The following is a 19,327-nucleotide window of genomic DNA, read 5'->3' as shown; positions in this document are numbered from 1 at the left end:
GGACTTTTCATGACAATGAAACACATCTGCTCCGGGCAGCACCAAGCTACTTCAAGAGGTTAATGGAATCAAAGAGGCTCCTTATGAAGTTTGTTAGCCATTTGGACAAGAAACTGCTCTTGCCTGGACATGCAGGACCCACGGAAAAATGACTGCTAAACTTGCCTAAAGGTGAGATGATCCTTTGGGGTTCCTGCTTCATGAAAGAGTCTGATAGACATTCTGCAGGATACAAAACAAAGTGACTAAACTGTCTTAAAAATTTCCTGCTTTGTAAAAAAGTGTGCTAAATATTATGGGCCTAAAGGCCAAAGATGGATGCCCCAATGGTACAGAAAAGCTTTTGGTGACTGTCCAGGCAGCAAGGTGTCTCTGTCAATTCTAGAGTTTTAGAAGTTGCTTACAATACACTTTCTGTTTACTTAGGTACTATATCCTTCCGGAGTCTTTGATGGAGTTAAAGAATTTATACTTATAGTTACAGTTTTCCTTAGTTATGATAAAAGATAAAGTAGATATAAATACTGTAACTGTAATTCTTGCTAGAATTTTACTATGTTAAAGCCTTCCTTTTGTTTAAACAGAAAAGGGGAAATGGTGTAAAAGGTTCTTCTTTCTATGTGTTTCTTGTATTGGTTAATGAATAAAAAAACTGCCTTGGCTTGATAGGGCAGAACTTAGGTAGGTGGGGAAGACAGAACTGAATTCTGGGAGGAAGAAAGCAGAGTCAGAGAGAGACACCATAGATCCACCAGAGACAAACGCTGAAAATTTTACCTGGTAAGCCACTGCCACGTGGCAATATACACATTAATAAAAATGGGTTAAATTAAGATACAAAAATTAGCCAATAAGAAACTAGAAGTAATGGGTCAAGCAGTGATTTAATTAATACAGTTTCTGTGTGGTTATTTCGGGGCTAAGCTAGCCGGGTGGCCCGGAAGAATAAACGGGCCCTCTTCCAACACTGTTTCAATAAATAAATTAATATGTAAATCAACAAAAAAAATGCCTTCCTTTCACACAAATTGTTACACAGAAGGAAAATAGCAACCAAGCTGGTTCAACAAAAAATGGGAAGGGGCATGGTGGGGACAGCCACTGGGGGGGACAGCCACTGGGGGGGACAGCCACTGGGGGGGACAGCACTGGGGGGGACAGCACTGGGGGGGACAGCCACTGGGGGGACAGCCACTGGGGGGGACAGCACTGGGGGGGACAGCCACTGGGTGGGACAGCCACTCTGATCATTGCCTAATCCACTTTCTTCCCTCCTCCCACATTCTGTCTCACTCCATCCCCTACCTCCCCTGGGAACTGGGCTGAGGCACTCAGTTATCCGTGGGACCTCGTGACCACCTTCTGTAAGCCTGTACCAAGCTCTTTGTACAGTGTCTGTGGTGTGGAAACACGAAGCTAGCTGCAGGCTCCACCTACATTTCTAACTGGGTGGCCGAAAGCACTGAATTCAAGGCAGCCAGCAATAGCTTTCTTTCTCTGAATTCAAAACAGATGTTTGTGAACTGAATGCAGCCCAGACAGTCGCTCTACACTAATTCCCTGTCATTGTTAGCTCTGTCCAGAGTGGAAACACAGGCGGTGCACACACTTCTTGGCTTCAGCCTCTGCACGGCTCACGTCAGGTGTTTCTCAGCACTGGATTAATATTATTTCATCCAGTACATTTTTGGAAACTGAAAGTTAATTAATCCCAGAGGTTGCCAAGAAACCCTTGAGGTAGGGGTGTGTGTGTGTGTGTGTGTGTGTGTGTGTGTGTGTGTGGCAAATTGACAATAAAACACACTCTTGAAATGTTTTCCTTGATTTACTTGCTGAAAACAATTCATTTTAAAAATTGGCTCTTGCAGAGCAAAAAGCTGGCCCAGCATTGCTCACAACTATACTCCTCCATGCTTTCCTGAATGGACCGGAAACTTCCGTCTTCAAAACGTATTCACTCCCGTGTACAAAGCAAGCAGTTCCGCATTGCCATGGCTTCCTGCGTGAAAGGCTTGGTCCCCAGGGTGGTACTTCTGTTAGATGGTGGATCTGTCGCCAGACATCCAGGGACAATTGCCCCAGTTCCATCAGCCCCAGCAGACGAGGCTCAGCTACCTATGCAATATGCCAACTAAAAAGAGCAGCACTGATGAAGGAGAGAGGAAGGAGAGCTAGTGAATGTCGGGAAGAGTTTGGTGACTCTTCATCTTCGGGTACGGATGATGAACAAGAGTCAGGGTACAAGGGCACAGGGTATATGTAAAGTTGAGCTACGGTCTATTGATCACTGTCTCGACTCATTCTGCAAGGTGGTCTAAGAAAGATGTTTTGCTTATGGGGATAAGCGGAGTTCTCAGGAAACGATTGCTTTTGTTCAAGGCTTCAGCCTTGTCTTCATCTGGGAGGTGGTCTGTATTGTGGGGCGCTGCTGATCCGGGAATTCAAAGTGACCGCAGGTTTAAGACAATAAAATGATCTCTGTGCCTTCATCCTTGAAGGGGGATAAGATAGGTTACTTACACAAGGCAAAATAGAAAGACAGGAAAAATTAAGTGGACCCGAGAAAGGAAAAAAGTCCCCCACTCTGAGATCTAGTTTGTCTTTTGAGAGCCCAGAAACTTCAACATGACTGGTGAAGCCAAAATTACCTATAGTGAGACTATATGCTTACCAAAAGGCATCTCAAACAAAAATATTCCGAACAACAAATGAGGAGACTGGAGAGATGGCCAGTGGTTAAGAGGACTGGTTGCTCTTTCAGAGGACTGGGGTTCAACTCCCAGCCCCCACACGGCAGCTCATGACCAGCTCACAACTATCTGTAACTCTAGTTCCAGAGGATCTGATGCCTTCCTCTGCCCTCCATGACCACCAACATATACAAGGTGTACAGGCATGTATGCATGAAACGCTCCTATACACATAAAATAAAAATCAAATAATTTAAAAAAAAAAGAATGGTGCTGACTGAAGCCAGAGCACTTGTGTCCTTGAGTTCCTCTGTATTAGCATTCTTCTCTCATCCATCCCTACATCCTATACCGCACCTTCAAAAATACCTCACCAGTACACTCACAAAGAGAAATTATTGATACGAAAAATAACTACACCATCTCACATTTTCCCCTTAATTTAAAATCTTTAATTTTAAGCATTGCTTAATATTTAAATCATGTAAATTCCATCCTTTGAGGAATGTATCTTAAACCTCAGGATCAAACACAGCCGCATAAACAAACCCTTACTCCCTAGAGAAGCCAGCATCTTTGCTCTGAGATTATGCACTGTGTGGTTCCTGTAAAAATCCCTCTCTAAATGCCTATTACGCTCGCTAACTCTGCTTCACTCTGGCTCATCCCAAAATTCCTTTCTGTGGCAGAGTCAAGGATCCAACTTTACCTGAACCTAAGTCCCTAAGAAGAAGGGGATTTCTCTGGCTGCTGGTGGCTGTATTAGGGTGGTTTTTCACACACACACACACACACACACACACACACACACACACACACACACACCAAGGGACACACCTGCAATGATTGGCATGCCTATGACAGGGGGTGAACATGATTGACACAACGTAAAAAGACAGAAAAACAAAGTAAAGCTTTTCCTCCTTCACTCAGTTACCTATGGACCCAAATGAGAGGGTAATGTTTGGTCCCAGAAGCTTCAAAGTGTCATGGAGTCCTTCAAAGGTGCAGCCAAGTAAGAGCCTTGGGTCCCCAGAGGCATTCTCAAAGAGACAATAGGACTCTGGCCTCTCTCTACCTTGATCTCTTGAGTCTTGATATCAGCAACTCTCAGCCACATGCTCCTGCCTTGATACACAGCCTTCCCACAGACGCAAAGCCATGGGGCCAGACGGTCACAACTGGAAACCCCAAACTGTGAGCCCCCTACCCCCTAAAAAAGCTTTCCCTGCAGAGCTTAGCTAGCTGGAGTGTCCTGATGCTAATGAAAGGCTGTCTAATACAGGCGTTGGCCAAGCCTTTTCAAAACTCCTTCCCCACAGAGCACCAGTGACAAACTTTATCTCGAAAAGAATGACTGAGTAGGAAAGGAACTGTGGCTTCTCAAGTAAGGAGATTCATCTTTACATTTTTTTTTTGAGACAGAAAAATGCTAAAAATAAAAAATAGTTTATTGATGTGTCCTCCCGTTCCTTTTTAGACACTCATTTCTATTTTACCAATTATGTACAGAGCACCCAGTACACCCAGAGACAGAGTCAGCAGCAGTGGGGCACAGGCCAGAGACCCGGGGAGCTCTTTTCAGTGACCACCACTCAGAGGAAGACAGGATTCTTGATTTTGTCCGAGAAAAGAATTTCAGGACAAGTTAGGTTGAAGCAGGACTGGAGTTTACTAAGAGATTTCAGTAGAGACTTAAGCACGGTGGTTAGAGAGGCTCTCAACCTTGAGTAAGACATACTCAAGGGTGAGATTGAGATTCTCGAGGGAGACTCATACTTTAGTGTCTTAGAAGCAGCTGAATATAGCATCTTGGTTGCTGTTAAGTTGCATCTCAAAAGGTTGCTAAGAAGCATTTTTTTTTTCTTCCTAGGTCCTCTTTTTCCTTAAATGGGATTATAAAATGGAGAGGTCTTCAGTCTGGTAAGGTAAAACCTGCATCACATGAGCAGCAAAGGAGGTCTAGACACATCTGTACTGAGGTCCTTTGACAGCTACAGATTATGGTGGGTGGAAGGAGAAAGGCTTTGCTGGAAGGCCTAATATGCTTCAGCTTTGCCTGGTTATTTTTTCATTATCCTGACAAAAAGCAACTTTGGAGACAAAGGGTTTATTTGGGGCACGATTATGAGGTACAGTCTGTTATGACAGTCATGACAGGAAAGTCCTGGAGGCATGAGGTGGAGGCAACTGCTCACACTGCGTCCACGGCCGGAAATCAGAGAACCAGGAATGCTGGTGTGGCTCCCTCTCTCCTTTCTGTGCAGTTCAGCACTGAAGCCCAGGGAATGCTGACCATTTACCTAATCAAGATAATCCCTCACAGGCATGATCAGAGGCTAACCCAACCTCATGGGCATGGCCAGAAGCTAACCAAACCTAGACAACCCCACATAGGCATGGGCAGAGGCTAACTCAACCTAGATAATCTCACATAGGCATGGCCAGAAGATAACCCAACCTAGACAATCCCACATAAGCATGGGCAGAGGCTAACTCAACCTAGATAATCTCACATAGGCATGGCCAGAAGCTAACTCAACCTAGACAATCCCACATAAGCATGGGCAGAGGCTAACCCAACCTAGATAATCTCACATAGGCATGGCCAAAAGCTAACTCAACCTAGACAATCCCACATAGGCATGGGCAGAGGCTAACCCAACCTAGACAATCCCACATAGGCATGGGCAGAGGCTAACCTAATTTAGACAATCCCCCCATAGGCATGGTAAGAGACTCATCTCCTAGGTGATTCTAGATCCTATTGAGTTGATAATTCATATTAATAGTAACTATCACATGATCCATTGCTATTTTATATATATTTGAAACATAATTGTATAAGCAATATTGTCATCATGTTGGCCAACTTCACAGCAAATGCTGTAAATTAGACTAGAATTTCTGACTTTCAGCTGGCAAGGGGCTTCAGACTACTTTCCCACATCCCTTTAGTTTGTCATATCCATCCTGCCTAAATAGCGTTTACACCACATACTGTTGGCAGACATCATAGAGGCCAGTCCCTGTTCTATGCCTGGGAAGGAGAAGGAGCATGCACAAATGGTGACCATCATCAGGATGACTTCAGGACATGTCACAGGGGGCTGCCCATTTCATACACATGCTATCTTGTAACCCCTTTCTGATTAACCTTACCATGCTTCTTATTCTATTCCATATAATCTATGTTTTAATTATATGTGCTAGTTACATATCGGCTATCTCCTTCAGCCAGAATGCCAGTTCCATGAATAAAGATTTTTTTTGTTGTTTAGTTTATAAATACATCTCAACGTTGAACTTAAAAAGCACCAATGGGCTTTTTTAAAAGGTTTGTTTTCATTTAATGCATATGACTGTTTTGTCTGCATGTATTTATATGCACCATGTATATTCAGTGCCTGTTGCAGCCATTAGAAAGTGTCAGATCCTCTGTAACTGGAGTTACAAATAGTTGTAAGCCACTATGTGGGTGCTGGGGAACTGAACCCAGGCTCTCTAGTAGAGCAGCAAGCGCTTAACCTCTGAGCCATCTCTCCAGACCAGTCAATGAACTTGGATGGATGGATGGATGGATGGATGGGTGGATGGATGGATGGATGGATGGGTGGGTAGATGGATGAGTTAATGGATGGATGGATGGATGGATGGATGGATGGATGGATGGATGGATGGGTGGATGGGTGGATGAGTGGTGGATAGATGAATGGATGAATTACCAAGTTCTCAGAAAGTATTAGAAAGAATACATCTAGTTGGCCAGAGACTGTCAAGTAGGGAATATTAAGAAAGAATCTTAATATGGCCTGGGTGGCAGAGGCCACACAGAACTAAGGGCCTGAGAATAGAAAGCTATCTCCCACTGTGTGTTCACAGTTCAATACAGTGCCCTCAGTAGCACGGAGGGGAGCTACTGCACCACACTACAGCACAGAACTTCAACGGCTCAGAAAGGGCTGAATGATAAATCTGTACCACACTGACTAGAAAGACCAGATGGTGCTTGTGGGAGTTAAAATCCATGCAGCCACCCTGACACTTTTCAGGCTAGATTTAGATGATGAGCTAGGAAGGGGATCCCCAAGTAGTCCAGATGGGCCCAGTCAGCCCCTCCTGAGCCTGAGAGTAAGTGCTCCAAATCCACCCCACTGGGGAGCCTGTAACGTGCACCTCCAAAGGCCTCTTTGTCACAGGCCTCAGGAACCCTGGAATAACAAGGGCCCTTGTGTGACAGCCCTTCAAGCCTTCTCTGCTCCATTGTCAGTTAAATCCAGCTAATCACAGCCACCTCCAAGGGTGGGACTGGGCTGGGGAGGAGAGAGAGCACAGCAGGCTCAAATGGATTGGCTATTCACCCGTGCCAGTGAAATCTCACAAAACAAGGGTCATTTGCATCAGATGTGATTAGCTTGACTTTGTAGAACTGGCCAACTAGAGCACGGACTCTGAAGGAGGTCTTTTTCTTTTTCTTTTCTTTCTTTTTATTTTTTAATAAATAAAATCCATTGACCTTAGCAATTGTTCTATAGTTAATAAGGAAAAGAATAAGCAGGATTTGAGGTACAGAGGCTTCCCCCAGGAACACAGGTCCAGAAAGCATCTCAAATCTCTCATGGCAAAAGCAAATAAATGCCCCAAGTCAAAATTCCTATTAACTTTGCAGTTAAAAAAAAAAAAAGCAAACAATCAACTACAAAATCTCAGAGAGTAGGGACTGCCCCAGAAAGATAAAGGCTTGACACCTAAGCATGAGGGCCTGAGTTCATTTTCAGCAACCAAGAAAAGCTCTCTGCAGCAGAGCACACCTGCAACATCGACAGAGGCATGTAAGACAGAGGCAGAGGCATGCCTGCTACTTGCCAAACCGATGGGTTCCATGTTCAATGAGACAGTCTCTCAAAGACTTAAATGGAAACAACTGGGGAGAAAACCTGACACCAATTCCAGGTCTCCATATGTGCATGCAAGTATGTGTACACACGCACACGCACATTGTGCACACACACAAACACATGCGCACACATACAAAAAGTCTTCACCACTTAAAAGCATCATGACAGAGGTGGTTGGAAGCTAAGAAAAAGGATTGAACAGTTTTTCCCTCCCTCCCACCCTGCCTTCCACAAAGCAGTCTGTCAGTGAGCGTGGCTTTGGGTGCCAAAGCCCCAACAATAGAAGGCTGCCTGAGCAGGAGGTACTGTTCATTGTCAGCTATGGCAATCCTGAGTTCTCCTTCTCTCAGGTGGCTTCAGGGGGATACCTGGAGGAAGGGCAGAGGAGATGGGCCTTCAAAGGGCCCCACAAAGAATGATGGATACAACCATCGTGCTGAGCAAGCCCTTCGCTGTCTTGTGGGACTGGGTCAAAACTAAAAAGCAAGCTCAGTTTCCTGGGTGCCTACGCCACCATTCCAGGGCACACTTTTACTGGACTTCACCCAGTGAGAGGCGAAGAGAGACTCACACAATAGGCATGTCTGTTTGTGCAATGTGGCCATTGTATTTTTCCTACTGTACTCAGATGGGGACCACAGTCCTGACACCACCAGTGAGGACCTTGGAGGGACAGCTGATGAGTCAGCCAGGCTTCCAGGGCAGAAGAGAAAGGACTGGAGACTGATGTGCTTTGGGAGAGAAATGTAAGAAGCTTGCGTCTTTAAAGCAGGTAAAGCAGTACTATCCGGATCCCGAGGCTTAGGGAAGAGCTTGTTTTAGACCACAGTCCCATTCCTTCCCACCCGCCACCCCTCGCTGCTATTTGACTTACAAATGAACTCTAGAGGGCAGAGAGCACCACCCTCAATCACATCTCAGAACCGCCTGGCCTTTCCCTGAGACTGCCAGACTCTGGGGATCGTCAAGGGGGAGGCCTGGCTTGAGGAGTGGGTTTGGGAAAGGCTGCACCAGAAGGAAGCCCTCTACCAAGCTGTGCTCCCAAAGCCCTGAGCATCGGACTTCTCACTCAGGGCAGACCTTAGAGATGCAGAGAAGGAAACAAGGATGTGAGGGACAGCGTCTAGCTGACCCAGTGGCTGTGACACTCTGTTCAGTTGTCCTGATGTCACAGCGATTTGTGTTCACCTGCTGTGAGAAATGACCTATGGAGTAAAATTCAGACTTCTACACACATGCATGCATGCACAAACACATGTGCACATGTACATACACACACATACACAGGCACAGATGCACGCGCACACACACACACACACACACACAGGTGCAGACACATGCACACGTGCACAAACACATAGAGACACAGGCACACACACGTGCAGATACACATATGAAAGCACACATACATGCACATGCATGTCCCTGTGAAGGAGAATGCCTGAAAAGAAGCTGTCTCAGGCTCTGGATGAAAATTCTTACAAAGCAGCATGTCTTCCAGAACAGCCAGCCATTCCTTGCCCACCTGGACCAGCTAACACCTTGTGAATAGTAGGTAGAAACCTTTTAGAATCTATTAGCATAGCAGACCACTAACTTCCAACATTCCAAAAGTTAAGAATGTCATCAGATAGCGTCCTGAGACTATAGGAAAACTTTCTGTTGGGGAAACTTCCTCTCTGGTGGACCCACCAGTGTATTTTAAACTTGCCTTGATTTATGATTTTTTTGTTCTATAAAAATTATAAAGCTTCATGGAATCACTTCCATGCTGGGACATGGGACTTGGAGTAACCTACATCTGTGTTCCCAGGTCACGATCATTCAAGATGGCTCCAGAGTAAACTATGTTCTATTCCCTTTAAGATGAGAGCTGTGGTTTTTGCATCAACACACCTCACAAAAAACACTTGTAACAATGCCATTGAGTCATTTTTTATTTCTATTCTTCTCATAAATATTTCTCCTGGGGAGGAAAAAAACAATTTAGCAAAAACTCGTCCCAAATCATGGGCATTAATAGCCTCACTAAGGCTACTGTACCATGTACACTACTCCATGTAAAAAAATGAAGATTAATTAAAATGAATTAAAAAAAATAAGGGGAACAGTAAACAGCAGAATAATGGTTTGAGATTTATTATCAAGCAGCACGAGAGTCTTTCAGGACGTATTATGAGTCAAATCTAACTTTGTTATTAATAATTAGTCTTGCCAGGCAGTAGTGGAGTATGCCTTTAGTCCTAACACTCGGGAGGCAGAGGTAGGGGCAGGTGGATCTCTGTGAGTTTGAGGCCATCCTGGTCTACAGATTGAGTTCCAGGATAGCTAAGGCTACACAGAGAAACTCTGTCTTGAAAAACAAACAAAACAAAACAAAACAAAATAATTATTCTCATGGGCACTGAGTATAAATGTGAACTTTACTAAAAACTTACTATTTTTCTGAAACACTATTTTAATGTTGGTACGATATTCTCCCTAATAGAAGACCCAGCCATATGAGAACAAACATATGTCCACAGACAAACACACAGACATAAAGACACGCAAACAGCACAACATTATCCAGGACGCTGTCCACCTGCTTCCTCTCCCCATCCAGGAAGAGCAGCACAGGCTTGTCCTAAGACAAAGACGACTCATGGGATGCTCAGCAATATGACAGCCCCGGACTGCACAGGGGAGCTTTAAAGATAAACACGGGTGCTCGTTCCAGTGGTGCATACGCCAAAATTAGAACTGCGTGGAGATCGGCATGGTCCTTGCACATGATAACAAGAAGAAAGAGAGCCTCATCCATCCCAGTCTCCAACCCTAAGAGAATTGCTATCAACTGAGAATACACATGGAAAAACTGAAGAATAGCAAGTTCAGCTATTTCCATCCTCCAACTGCACAAAAGGAACAAAAGCATTCAGTATAGTTTTAGAACTGAGAATCTTGTGCCAGGGAGCATCATTTCTTATGCATAGAGTCTTAGGCAACATGATAGGTAGATGGGGGATGACTGATAGGAAGATGAAGGGGAGGGGAATTGGATGGGCAGGGTGGAAGGAAAGACACACGGAAGGAAGGACTAATTGTCAGGAGGCCCCTTTAGCATGCTCGGACAAGTTCTCTAAGTGAACCTCAGGGTCTCTGTGTTTGAAATAGCATGAGATGGGTGTTGGTTTAGATTTAGTCCCTTAATTTTATGTGCACGAGTGTTTTGCCTTCATGTACTTGTGCACCGTGTGTGAGTCTGGTGCCTGAGGAGGTCAGATGAAGGCATCAGATCCCCTGGGACAGGAGGTATAGATGGTTGTGCATTGGGGACTGTGGACCCCCAGACCCTGAATTTCAAAAAAAAAAAAAAAAAAAAAAAACTTGTTATGCTTGCAGCTGCTCTGAGCATGAGAAAGGGGAGTGGTTTCTGGTGGCTTGCAGCTGAAGGATCCCGAGAGCTAGGGTGCGGCCATTGGTCAGGGAAGGCACTATATAAGCTTCCCTGGAACACAATAAAGTTGGCATTCGTGGGGAACTCAAGGATGACCCATGTCTCTGTCTGTGTGTATGTGTTTCAATCTCCAGCCCCTTGCCTGGCGAGCAAACCCTTCCTGTAGTGCAGGCAGTAAGCTATAGGCACAGTACCGTAATACTAGGTGTACAGGACCATAGCACACACAGTAGCACAAACGTTACAGTTGGGAACTATCACTATCACATGAGTGCTGGGAACTGAACCTGGGTCCTCTGCAAGAGCAGCAGTGCTCTTAACCACTGGTCCATCTCTCCAGCCCTGATTTTTTTTTTTTTAATGAGAAGCTCTCAGAGGTCTTTTTGTTTTGTTTAAGTCTTTATGGTGAAGAGTGTTTCTGTGGAAGTCTCAAGATAGTGACTGTGGGTCATAGGGGCAAAAATATTTTTGAGAAGTTGTCACTCTGTATTGGTGACAAGAATAAACTGGAGACTGAGATAACGGTACGGAGTTAAAGGCTGAAAAGCAGACTGAGACACAAGTGCCAGCGACAGTCCTGGCACTAGGACCTGTGTCAGTGACCATGACGAAATGCCTGAGGAAATCAACCTACAGGAGGACCCGTCTGCTTTGGCGTCTGGTTCTGAGGCTCCCATGGGTGGTCACTCTGCTTCTTGTCTCTGAGCCTGTGGGGTAGCAGAGCATCAGGGCAGGGAGCATGTGACAGGGCACAGATGCTCACCTCAGGGTGACCAGGAAGTGGAGAAAAAGAGGGGACTGGGCCCCCAAAGGCCTGCTTCCTCCAACCAGGCCCCCCAAAGTGGCCACTGCTTCTCAACATCACCACCAGCTGTGGACAAAGCCTTCAACATGCGAGCCTTTGGGGGCCATTTGAGATTCAGATCATGGGCCAGCTAGATGGTTTAATGTGGAAAGGGATTTGCAAGCAAGCCTGAAGATCTAAGCTTGAACCCCTGGGGTCCACATGGTTAAAGAAGAGGGCAGATTCCCACAAACTGTACGCTTCACATACCACATGCACTATGGCATGTTCGCTTCCTGTCCAATCCCCACCAAGAATTAATTAATTAATTTTTTATTCTAAAACATGTAAATTGTAATAAACCTGGAGCCACAAAGTCTCCATGCTAGTGAGAGAGAGAGAGCTGTGGAAGGGAAAGAGAAGTGGAGCTTGGGGGTAACACAGATTTACCCCTTTCCTGCTTCAAGCTTACTAATGGCTGTTTCCTGTCAGCTCATATACCTTATAATAACATCCTGGGTTGCAGGGAGAGCAGGTATCATGATCTCCATCCAGCAAATAAGAGAACTGAGTATCAAAAGACACAGTAAAGCAGAAAGCAAGACAAGAACCCAGGACCCATCACCAGGTCAGAACTCACTGTGTTGGCTTCAGGAAACTGTGTCACTTGACTTACAATGGGAGATCACGTGTAGCATGTTCCATGTCCAGAGAGGAGTCACAGACTAGAAGGAAGAGGACATAATGGGACTAGGACCTTGAAGGAAGCCTAGGAGTCTAGGAGAGAGGAAGGACAATTCCAGCAATGATAGGAGAATATAAAAAAAAAATAGAGAAATACAGATTTTTTTTTTGTCTAATAAATGGCAAGATCTCAGTGTAGCTGAGGCCTAGGGTACAAGCTGAATGGGTAACTAAGGATGAAGACAGGAAGCACAGATGAGGCCGAGGCGAGAGAGCCCATGGCAGCATCCATCTATCAGAGGCTGGAAATGGGGAGTGTAAGGGTACAAACAAGGACTCTACGGGAGCTCCACTTTCCGGTCACATTCCTCTAAACACAGCATTGCTCTTTGTAAAACTCTAATAGTTTAAAAAGGAAAGAAGTGGACAGGGTGCCAGTTGAGAAGAGTTCTAAACAGTATGTATATCAGCCCTGCCTATCATCCAATCAAACACTTCAATAAGGTAGGGACAGTTTTGCTCTGTAAAGAAACTTCTGGGGCTGGAGAGATGGCTCAGAGGTTAAGAGCACCGGCTGCTTTTCCAGAGGCCCTAAATTCAATTCCCATCACCCACATTGTGGCTCACAACCACCTACAATGAGATCTGGTGCCCTCAGAATGACACGCAGGTATACATTCAGGCAGAACACTGTATATATCATAAATAAATATTTTTTTAAAAAAAAACTCCTGGTAATCCTTCAAGAAGAATAATCAAGACAGAGAGAGCTCTGTGCCAATAAGAAAATAACAGAAGAAAAGCGAGGTCAGCAGAAATGAGACGGAAATGGTGGGGAGGAGATGGGGACACCAGACAGTGTCCGGACAATAGGATGCAGAGACAGCTGTCCCTGTGCATCCTGGGGTGTGCAAGGTAAACTTCAGCCTTTGCCCTGGCTTCCAGCATGAACTGTGTGCATGCAGTGGTGTGGACAGACAACAGAGACAACAAAATGGAGATCGTGAATGTGGTTTTTCCCTCCGGTGTTATTTTACCTGTTAAACATACATGTGTACAGAGGCAGCTCATGTCACAGGTATGGAACATGAAGACGCCAGGGGCATCCCAGAGACTGCTGGATATTATGAACCACCTCTCCATCTGTGCCATGATTCAACCTATGGCGTATTTGAGTAATAACATATTGTGTGTTGAGCCAGGGAGCAGAATTGTGTCTGCTTTCTGACAAGATTCTTTTTTTTCAAGACAGAGTTTCTCTGTGTAACAGTCCTAGCCATCCTGGAACTAACTCTTGTAGACCAGGCTGGCCTTGAACTCACAGAGATCCGCCTGCCTCTGCCTCCCGAGTGCTGGGATTAAAGGCGTGTACCACCACTGCCCAACTGACAGGGTACTTGATATGAGAGTAGGGTGCCAGTACCTACTTGCCTAGCAAGAAAGAAAATAAACTTCCTGAAGTTCTTTTCTTTAATAGCTATTTTTTTTTAATTGTATATATGTTTTGCCTGTGTCTGTGCACCACAAGCTCCTCTGGTGCCTGAAGAGGCAAGAAGGGGGCGTCCGGGTCCCTGGAATTGGAGTCACAGAGAGTTGAAAGCTGGCATGTGTGTGCTGGGACTTGAACCAAGGTCCTCTGAAAGAGAAGCCAGTCCTCTTAACTACTGAGCCATCTCAGTATTATACCAGGCTTTTGTATAATATTATAGCTACTATGGGTACTTAACAAATTACCCCTAAACTAAATGGTACTAACAACCGTTTATTGTGCTCATGGATTCATTGAATCAGGCATGTGAATAGCAAGCAGCCAGACATTGTGTCTCCACCCCACTGTCTAGGGCTGGATCCAACGTCTTTCATCCACTTACTGGCAGTTAATGCTGGTAGTTGACTATCAGGCCTCAGGTTTTACCCCTGAGGGACCTGCCCTGTGTTTATGGACTACTTTAATACCTCCCAGCATGACAGATGACTGAGTTCATAGGATATAGTCCACAAAGACAAGGAGAGACAGAGAAAAACGACATCTTATTATTAAGCCCTGGAAAACATTCCGCAGCACTGCTGCATGAGCCACTGGTCAGAGCAATCACCAGCCTGCAGCAAGGTTCATTCACGTCAGAGTGAATGGTGCAGACTCCCAAGCACCCCTCGGCTGGGGAGAAATAAGGATATGGGGGATGGAAACCGGAACCGCTGCCTTTGGGGTTTGACTCCATCCTGTAGAAACCACGGGATGGCTTCAGTTCCTAGGTCTCTGCAGTCAGGTCGGGAGTTAAAGATTCATGAAAGCAGGCAGGAGAAGGCAACAATAACTCGAGCCAGGAAACGTCATTCGGGCAGTTTTCCCTGTTCCTGGAAAAGACATCCACACTCAAATGACACAGCTATTCACTCACTGAGGAATAGACTCTGGACTCTGAGGCGCTCACCAGAGAGACTCACACTTTCTCTTCACCTACATAAGTGTCCCACTGAAGATAGGAGACAGGGATTAGGTAGTGGCTCAACTCAAGAAGCAAGCGGTCCTGTCGAAAGCCCCATGGGATACAGTCTCCCAACTCCGCCTTCCTCAGAATAGGCAACTCCTCATCGTGGTCTGCTGCCTTTTGGTGCTAATGTACACATGACCAGAGAGAAGCAGAAACAGTGTCCAGGAAACACTAGACACATTGGTAACTGTGCCTTTAAACCAGGTAGGGCATGAGAAAAGTCTTTTGTTGTCTTCACCATAAAACACTGAAGAGTATAGATGTAGATAAAGCTTGTTCTTGATTAGCCTCCTTTTTCTCTATAAATTCTTAATCGTTTAACAACTACCATTTAAACAAACAAAAAACACCATAACTAAGAAGCATAACCCACGAATGCAAACATGGCTCAGTTTGTCAAAGAAATAGAAAGGAAGGCATTAGGCAATCTCCCCATAACTGTTTCTTTTTTTCTTTTTTTTTTTTAAAGGATCTTCAACAGAATTTAGCAAAGCCTCTGAGCTGTTTTTTTTTTATTTTAAATAGGAACTTACACAGAGATTTTACTATAACAAAATTAATCAAGCCTCAGTCCCTACACCGGCATCCCGATGTGAATGTCTATAGGCATCTCCACTTCATCAGGGTCAGTTGCAAGGACACCACTATCTCCATTGCATTCAAGATAGAAGCCAACACAATGAGACAAGAAAATAATCAGAAATAGAAGAAGAATCAAAGTATCGCAACGTGGAGGCCATAACAGGACGCCTGGAGACGCCAAAAGAATCGATAGCAAAAGCTGATACAACTGAAAAAGAAATTTGGTAAAATAGCAGAATTTAAAATTAGCATAAGATAGCCATCATGAAGTCCAATAACAACACTCTAGGAACACAGAGAGACATATGTTGCCATGCATTGTTGGTGGGCATACAAAATAGTAAACCACCTATAGGAAGAAGTACGATTACATTTGCCAGCATTACATGTGTACTTAGCTCGTGGCCCAGATCTCATTCCTAGTCAAGTATCCCAAATAAATATTAATAAAAATAAAATCTTAAAGCATTCGAAACAGGAAGTGATGAACAATTTTTAGCACAATAAAAATACAAAAGACAAGACATAGATAAAAGATAACTATTCATCCGGCACTTCTGGGAGCAGCCAAGCACTAGAAAACTACCCCAGCATCTAGCAGCAATGTGGATCTGATTAAACTGGTCAACTGGCATAGCCACTGACTGTAACACTGCCCAATAAAGAACACAGAAGTAAGTATATGTCGTGTATACTGTATTTTCTGATCTCCAAGTGTGGTGGTTTCAATGAGAATGTCTCCATAGGCTCAGATGGTTGAATACTAGGTCCCAAGCTGGTGGCACAGTTTGGGTAGGTTTAGAAGGTATGGACTTACTAGAGGAAATATGTTACTGAGGGAGGGTTTGCTATTTTGGAATTTTAAAAACCATGTGCAAAGAGTACTTCCTGGGTTCAGTTCAAGATGGGAACGCTCAGCTTGCTGCACCAGCCGCCATGCTGCCTGCTGCAGGCTTTCCCACAGTAAGGGTGATGCACTCTTACCCCTTTGGAATCATAAACCCTACCTGATAGTGGTGTTTTATTACAGCAACAGAGAAATAACAAATACACCATGATACAAATTTTGTTGCGGGGAAGAAAAGCAAAGTAGAGAAAAGCAGAGCTGCTGTATTGGTGTTCACATGTAACCCTAGTACTCAGAGGTCGAGACGAGGCAGCTGTGAGTTCAAGGCCAGTGTAGCTGTGCAGCAAGGCTCTGCCTTAGAAAAGGGAAAGTAAAGTAAAGGAAGTGGGGGACTATGCTCAGAAAGAAATGGGGATGCATATTCCTTGTGTGTGATCTATTACACACATGATGACGACTTAAAGAGTTCATCTTGACTAACAGATCCCAAGGAATATATGTCTATAATGGTAGGAGACGTAGGGCAGCGGATGGCTAGAGCAGGAAGCTCAGAGACCACACCTCGGTCTCACACAGGAAGCAAGATGAGTGAACTAGAAGCAAGGTGAGGCTAGAAACACTAAAAGCCCACCCACAGTGACAGACGTCCTTCAGCAAGGCTGCTCCTTGTAAAGGTTCCATAACCTGCCAAAACAGTATCGCCAACTGGTGATAAATGAATGGATGGGGGACATTTCTCCTTAAACCACTGCAGAAGGCTAAACAAATCAAAGGAACAAAAAGTCTTCCAAAATGAGGTGTTTCTATAAAGAAAAAGGAAACAAAGTAAGAAGGCAAGCTAGACGTCAATGGATCCATTTTTAATTTCACAGATTTGTCTTTGGAATTATATATTTTCCTTAACCATAAATCAAGGACCAGAGTGGATACAGAATTCTCCATTGTGCCCTTGTTGCTTAGGCTACAAGCCTATCGGCATGAAAAACGGAATTAGTAAAAACAACATGACCATCTGGAAGGCTAGCAGGCTTCCAGGGAAGAAGCTAGGCGGTTAGAGGTAAAGCCCTAAGAAGACGACGTCCGGAGGAGCAGAGGGGCCGCACCTTACCACTTACCTCAACTTTGCTCTCCGCTTCATGATCAACAGCCGGGAAATACACAACCTCCTGCACTTCATCTCTAGGCCGGGCTGAATTTTTCCCAAACACCACCAAACCATCCTTGGCTCGAGGTGGCAACGCCACAAAACAGTAACTTGGAGGTGCGCCAGACATCCTGCAACGAGAAGAGCAAGGAGGACTATGGCAGCAGGCTGGACAAGAGACACTCCAACTGCCTGCACTTGGGTCGCACATCGGTAGCTACTGCAGGCTAACCAATGATCTGCTTGCAGCTAACTCAGACCAGCATCCTGGCTGGCGTTATTCTGGGGACTCTGAAGGAGAACTGCACAGCCGCAGAGACCACACATGCTTAGTCCTTCATGGGGCTAAGTAAACTCGAGTTGGCAACAGGCCATAGTGGCAGCCAAAAAAAGAGCAGTCATGCAGGAGAAAGGAAATGAGGTTATTGTTCTCAGCATCATACATGCACACACACGCACACGTGCACACACACAGCAATCTGTCATATGAATAAATGATAGGCAGTTGTCTTTTGGTATTCACAGGAGGATGATGCCAGGACCCTGCAGAGATACCCAGGTCCCTCACTTAAAAGGATGCAGTACTTGCTTATAACCTATACATATTTCCTGCAGACTTAAATCATCTCTAGATTGTTTAGAATGACTAACACAATGTAAATGCTACATAAATAATTCATATACTATATTGTTTGGGGGAATAATAAGATGAAATAGCCTGTGCATGTTTAGTTCAAAGGCAATTCCCCCATGCTGTATTTCTGACCCGCAGTTGTCTGAACCCACACATATAGAGCTGGCAATGATGCAGTGAGCCAGTTCTCCCTTGGAGAAGTGCCTTGGACCAGAGATGCATGGTGGCCATCCCTTGACAGATTTGGGCATTATGAGGAAAATGATTTGGAGATAGGAAAGGTAGGACCACTCTTTTGAAATAATTTTTACTCTGCCTCAATGGTATAATATACAAGTACTTAGGGTTTTCCTTCACCCTCTATTCACTCCTGGGTTAGCGTGCTTTTTTCCTCCGGGCAGGGATGGGATGCACACATGCCCAGAGACTCCTTGCACCAATAACTTGGCCAGCTAAGTCCAGCTCAGTTCTCAACTCGAGTTTCCAACCCCTCTCTACCCAGCTCCTCTCTGATGTACAAGGCTGATCTTTCTCAAACTGGGCCCCTTGCCCCAGATCTCAGGGCCAGCTCCACATCCATCCCATCAGGGGCACCATCAGAAGCCATCCTTACCATCTGCTTCAACATCTCCCACAGCCCTCTGGGAATTAGCCATTCCTTTTCCCAGAGCAGCCACCACCCAGCACCAGCATCTCTAGTCAGGATCACATGGGAGGCCCTTGGGAATTTCTGAAAAACCTGTTTCCCGCTTGGAAACATCCTCCACACTGCTGCCAAAGCAGCTTTGAAAAGAAGAATGCCTTCAATCATGATCTCTGCTTTAAATACTTTAAATACTCTTAAAGGCCTAGTGAAGAAGCTCTGATCAGCCTGCGTCCCCCCACCTCGGTTTCACCTCCTACCACTCACCCCAACCCCACACTCAGCAGCACATAGGCCTCTTTCCAGGTCTCCCACATCCTGGGGCCTTTGCTCTGCTCCCACCTCCACCCATGTTTATTCTATGCTCCCCGTGTAGCTGGGTAATTCTCACAGCTCCCATCCAAGGTCAGACACCACTCTAACTCACGTGATCACGTTACATATCTCATGAAAGCCCTTTGCTTACTTTTGAAGTAATGACCACAAT

The 19,327-nt window shown here is 45.1% G+C and overlaps 1 protein-coding gene across 1 annotated transcript in view; it reads right to left on the bottom strand.

Moving 5' to 3' along the window:
* Scrn1 (secernin 1) overlaps positions 1-19,327 on the bottom strand; it is a 67,190-nt gene that overhangs the window by 30,280 nt on the left and 17,583 nt on the right. The window contains exon 2 of the mRNA XM_048440376.3: positions 17,535-17,694. Within this exon, the coding sequence (XP_048296333.2) occupies positions 17,535-17,693 (159 nt within the window). The 5' untranslated portion in view covers position 17,694. The remainder of the gene's footprint in view (positions 1-17,534; positions 17,695-19,327) is intronic.

This window comes from Myodes glareolus, chromosome 6, assembly GCF_982192425.1.
Source record: "Myodes glareolus chromosome 6, mMyoGla1.1, whole genome shotgun sequence".
NCBI classification, from domain to species: domain Eukaryota; kingdom Metazoa; phylum Chordata; class Mammalia; order Rodentia; family Cricetidae; genus Myodes; species Myodes glareolus.
The sequence above is the reverse complement of the archived record's forward strand: the minus strand, read 5'-3'. Positions and strand labels throughout refer to the sequence as shown.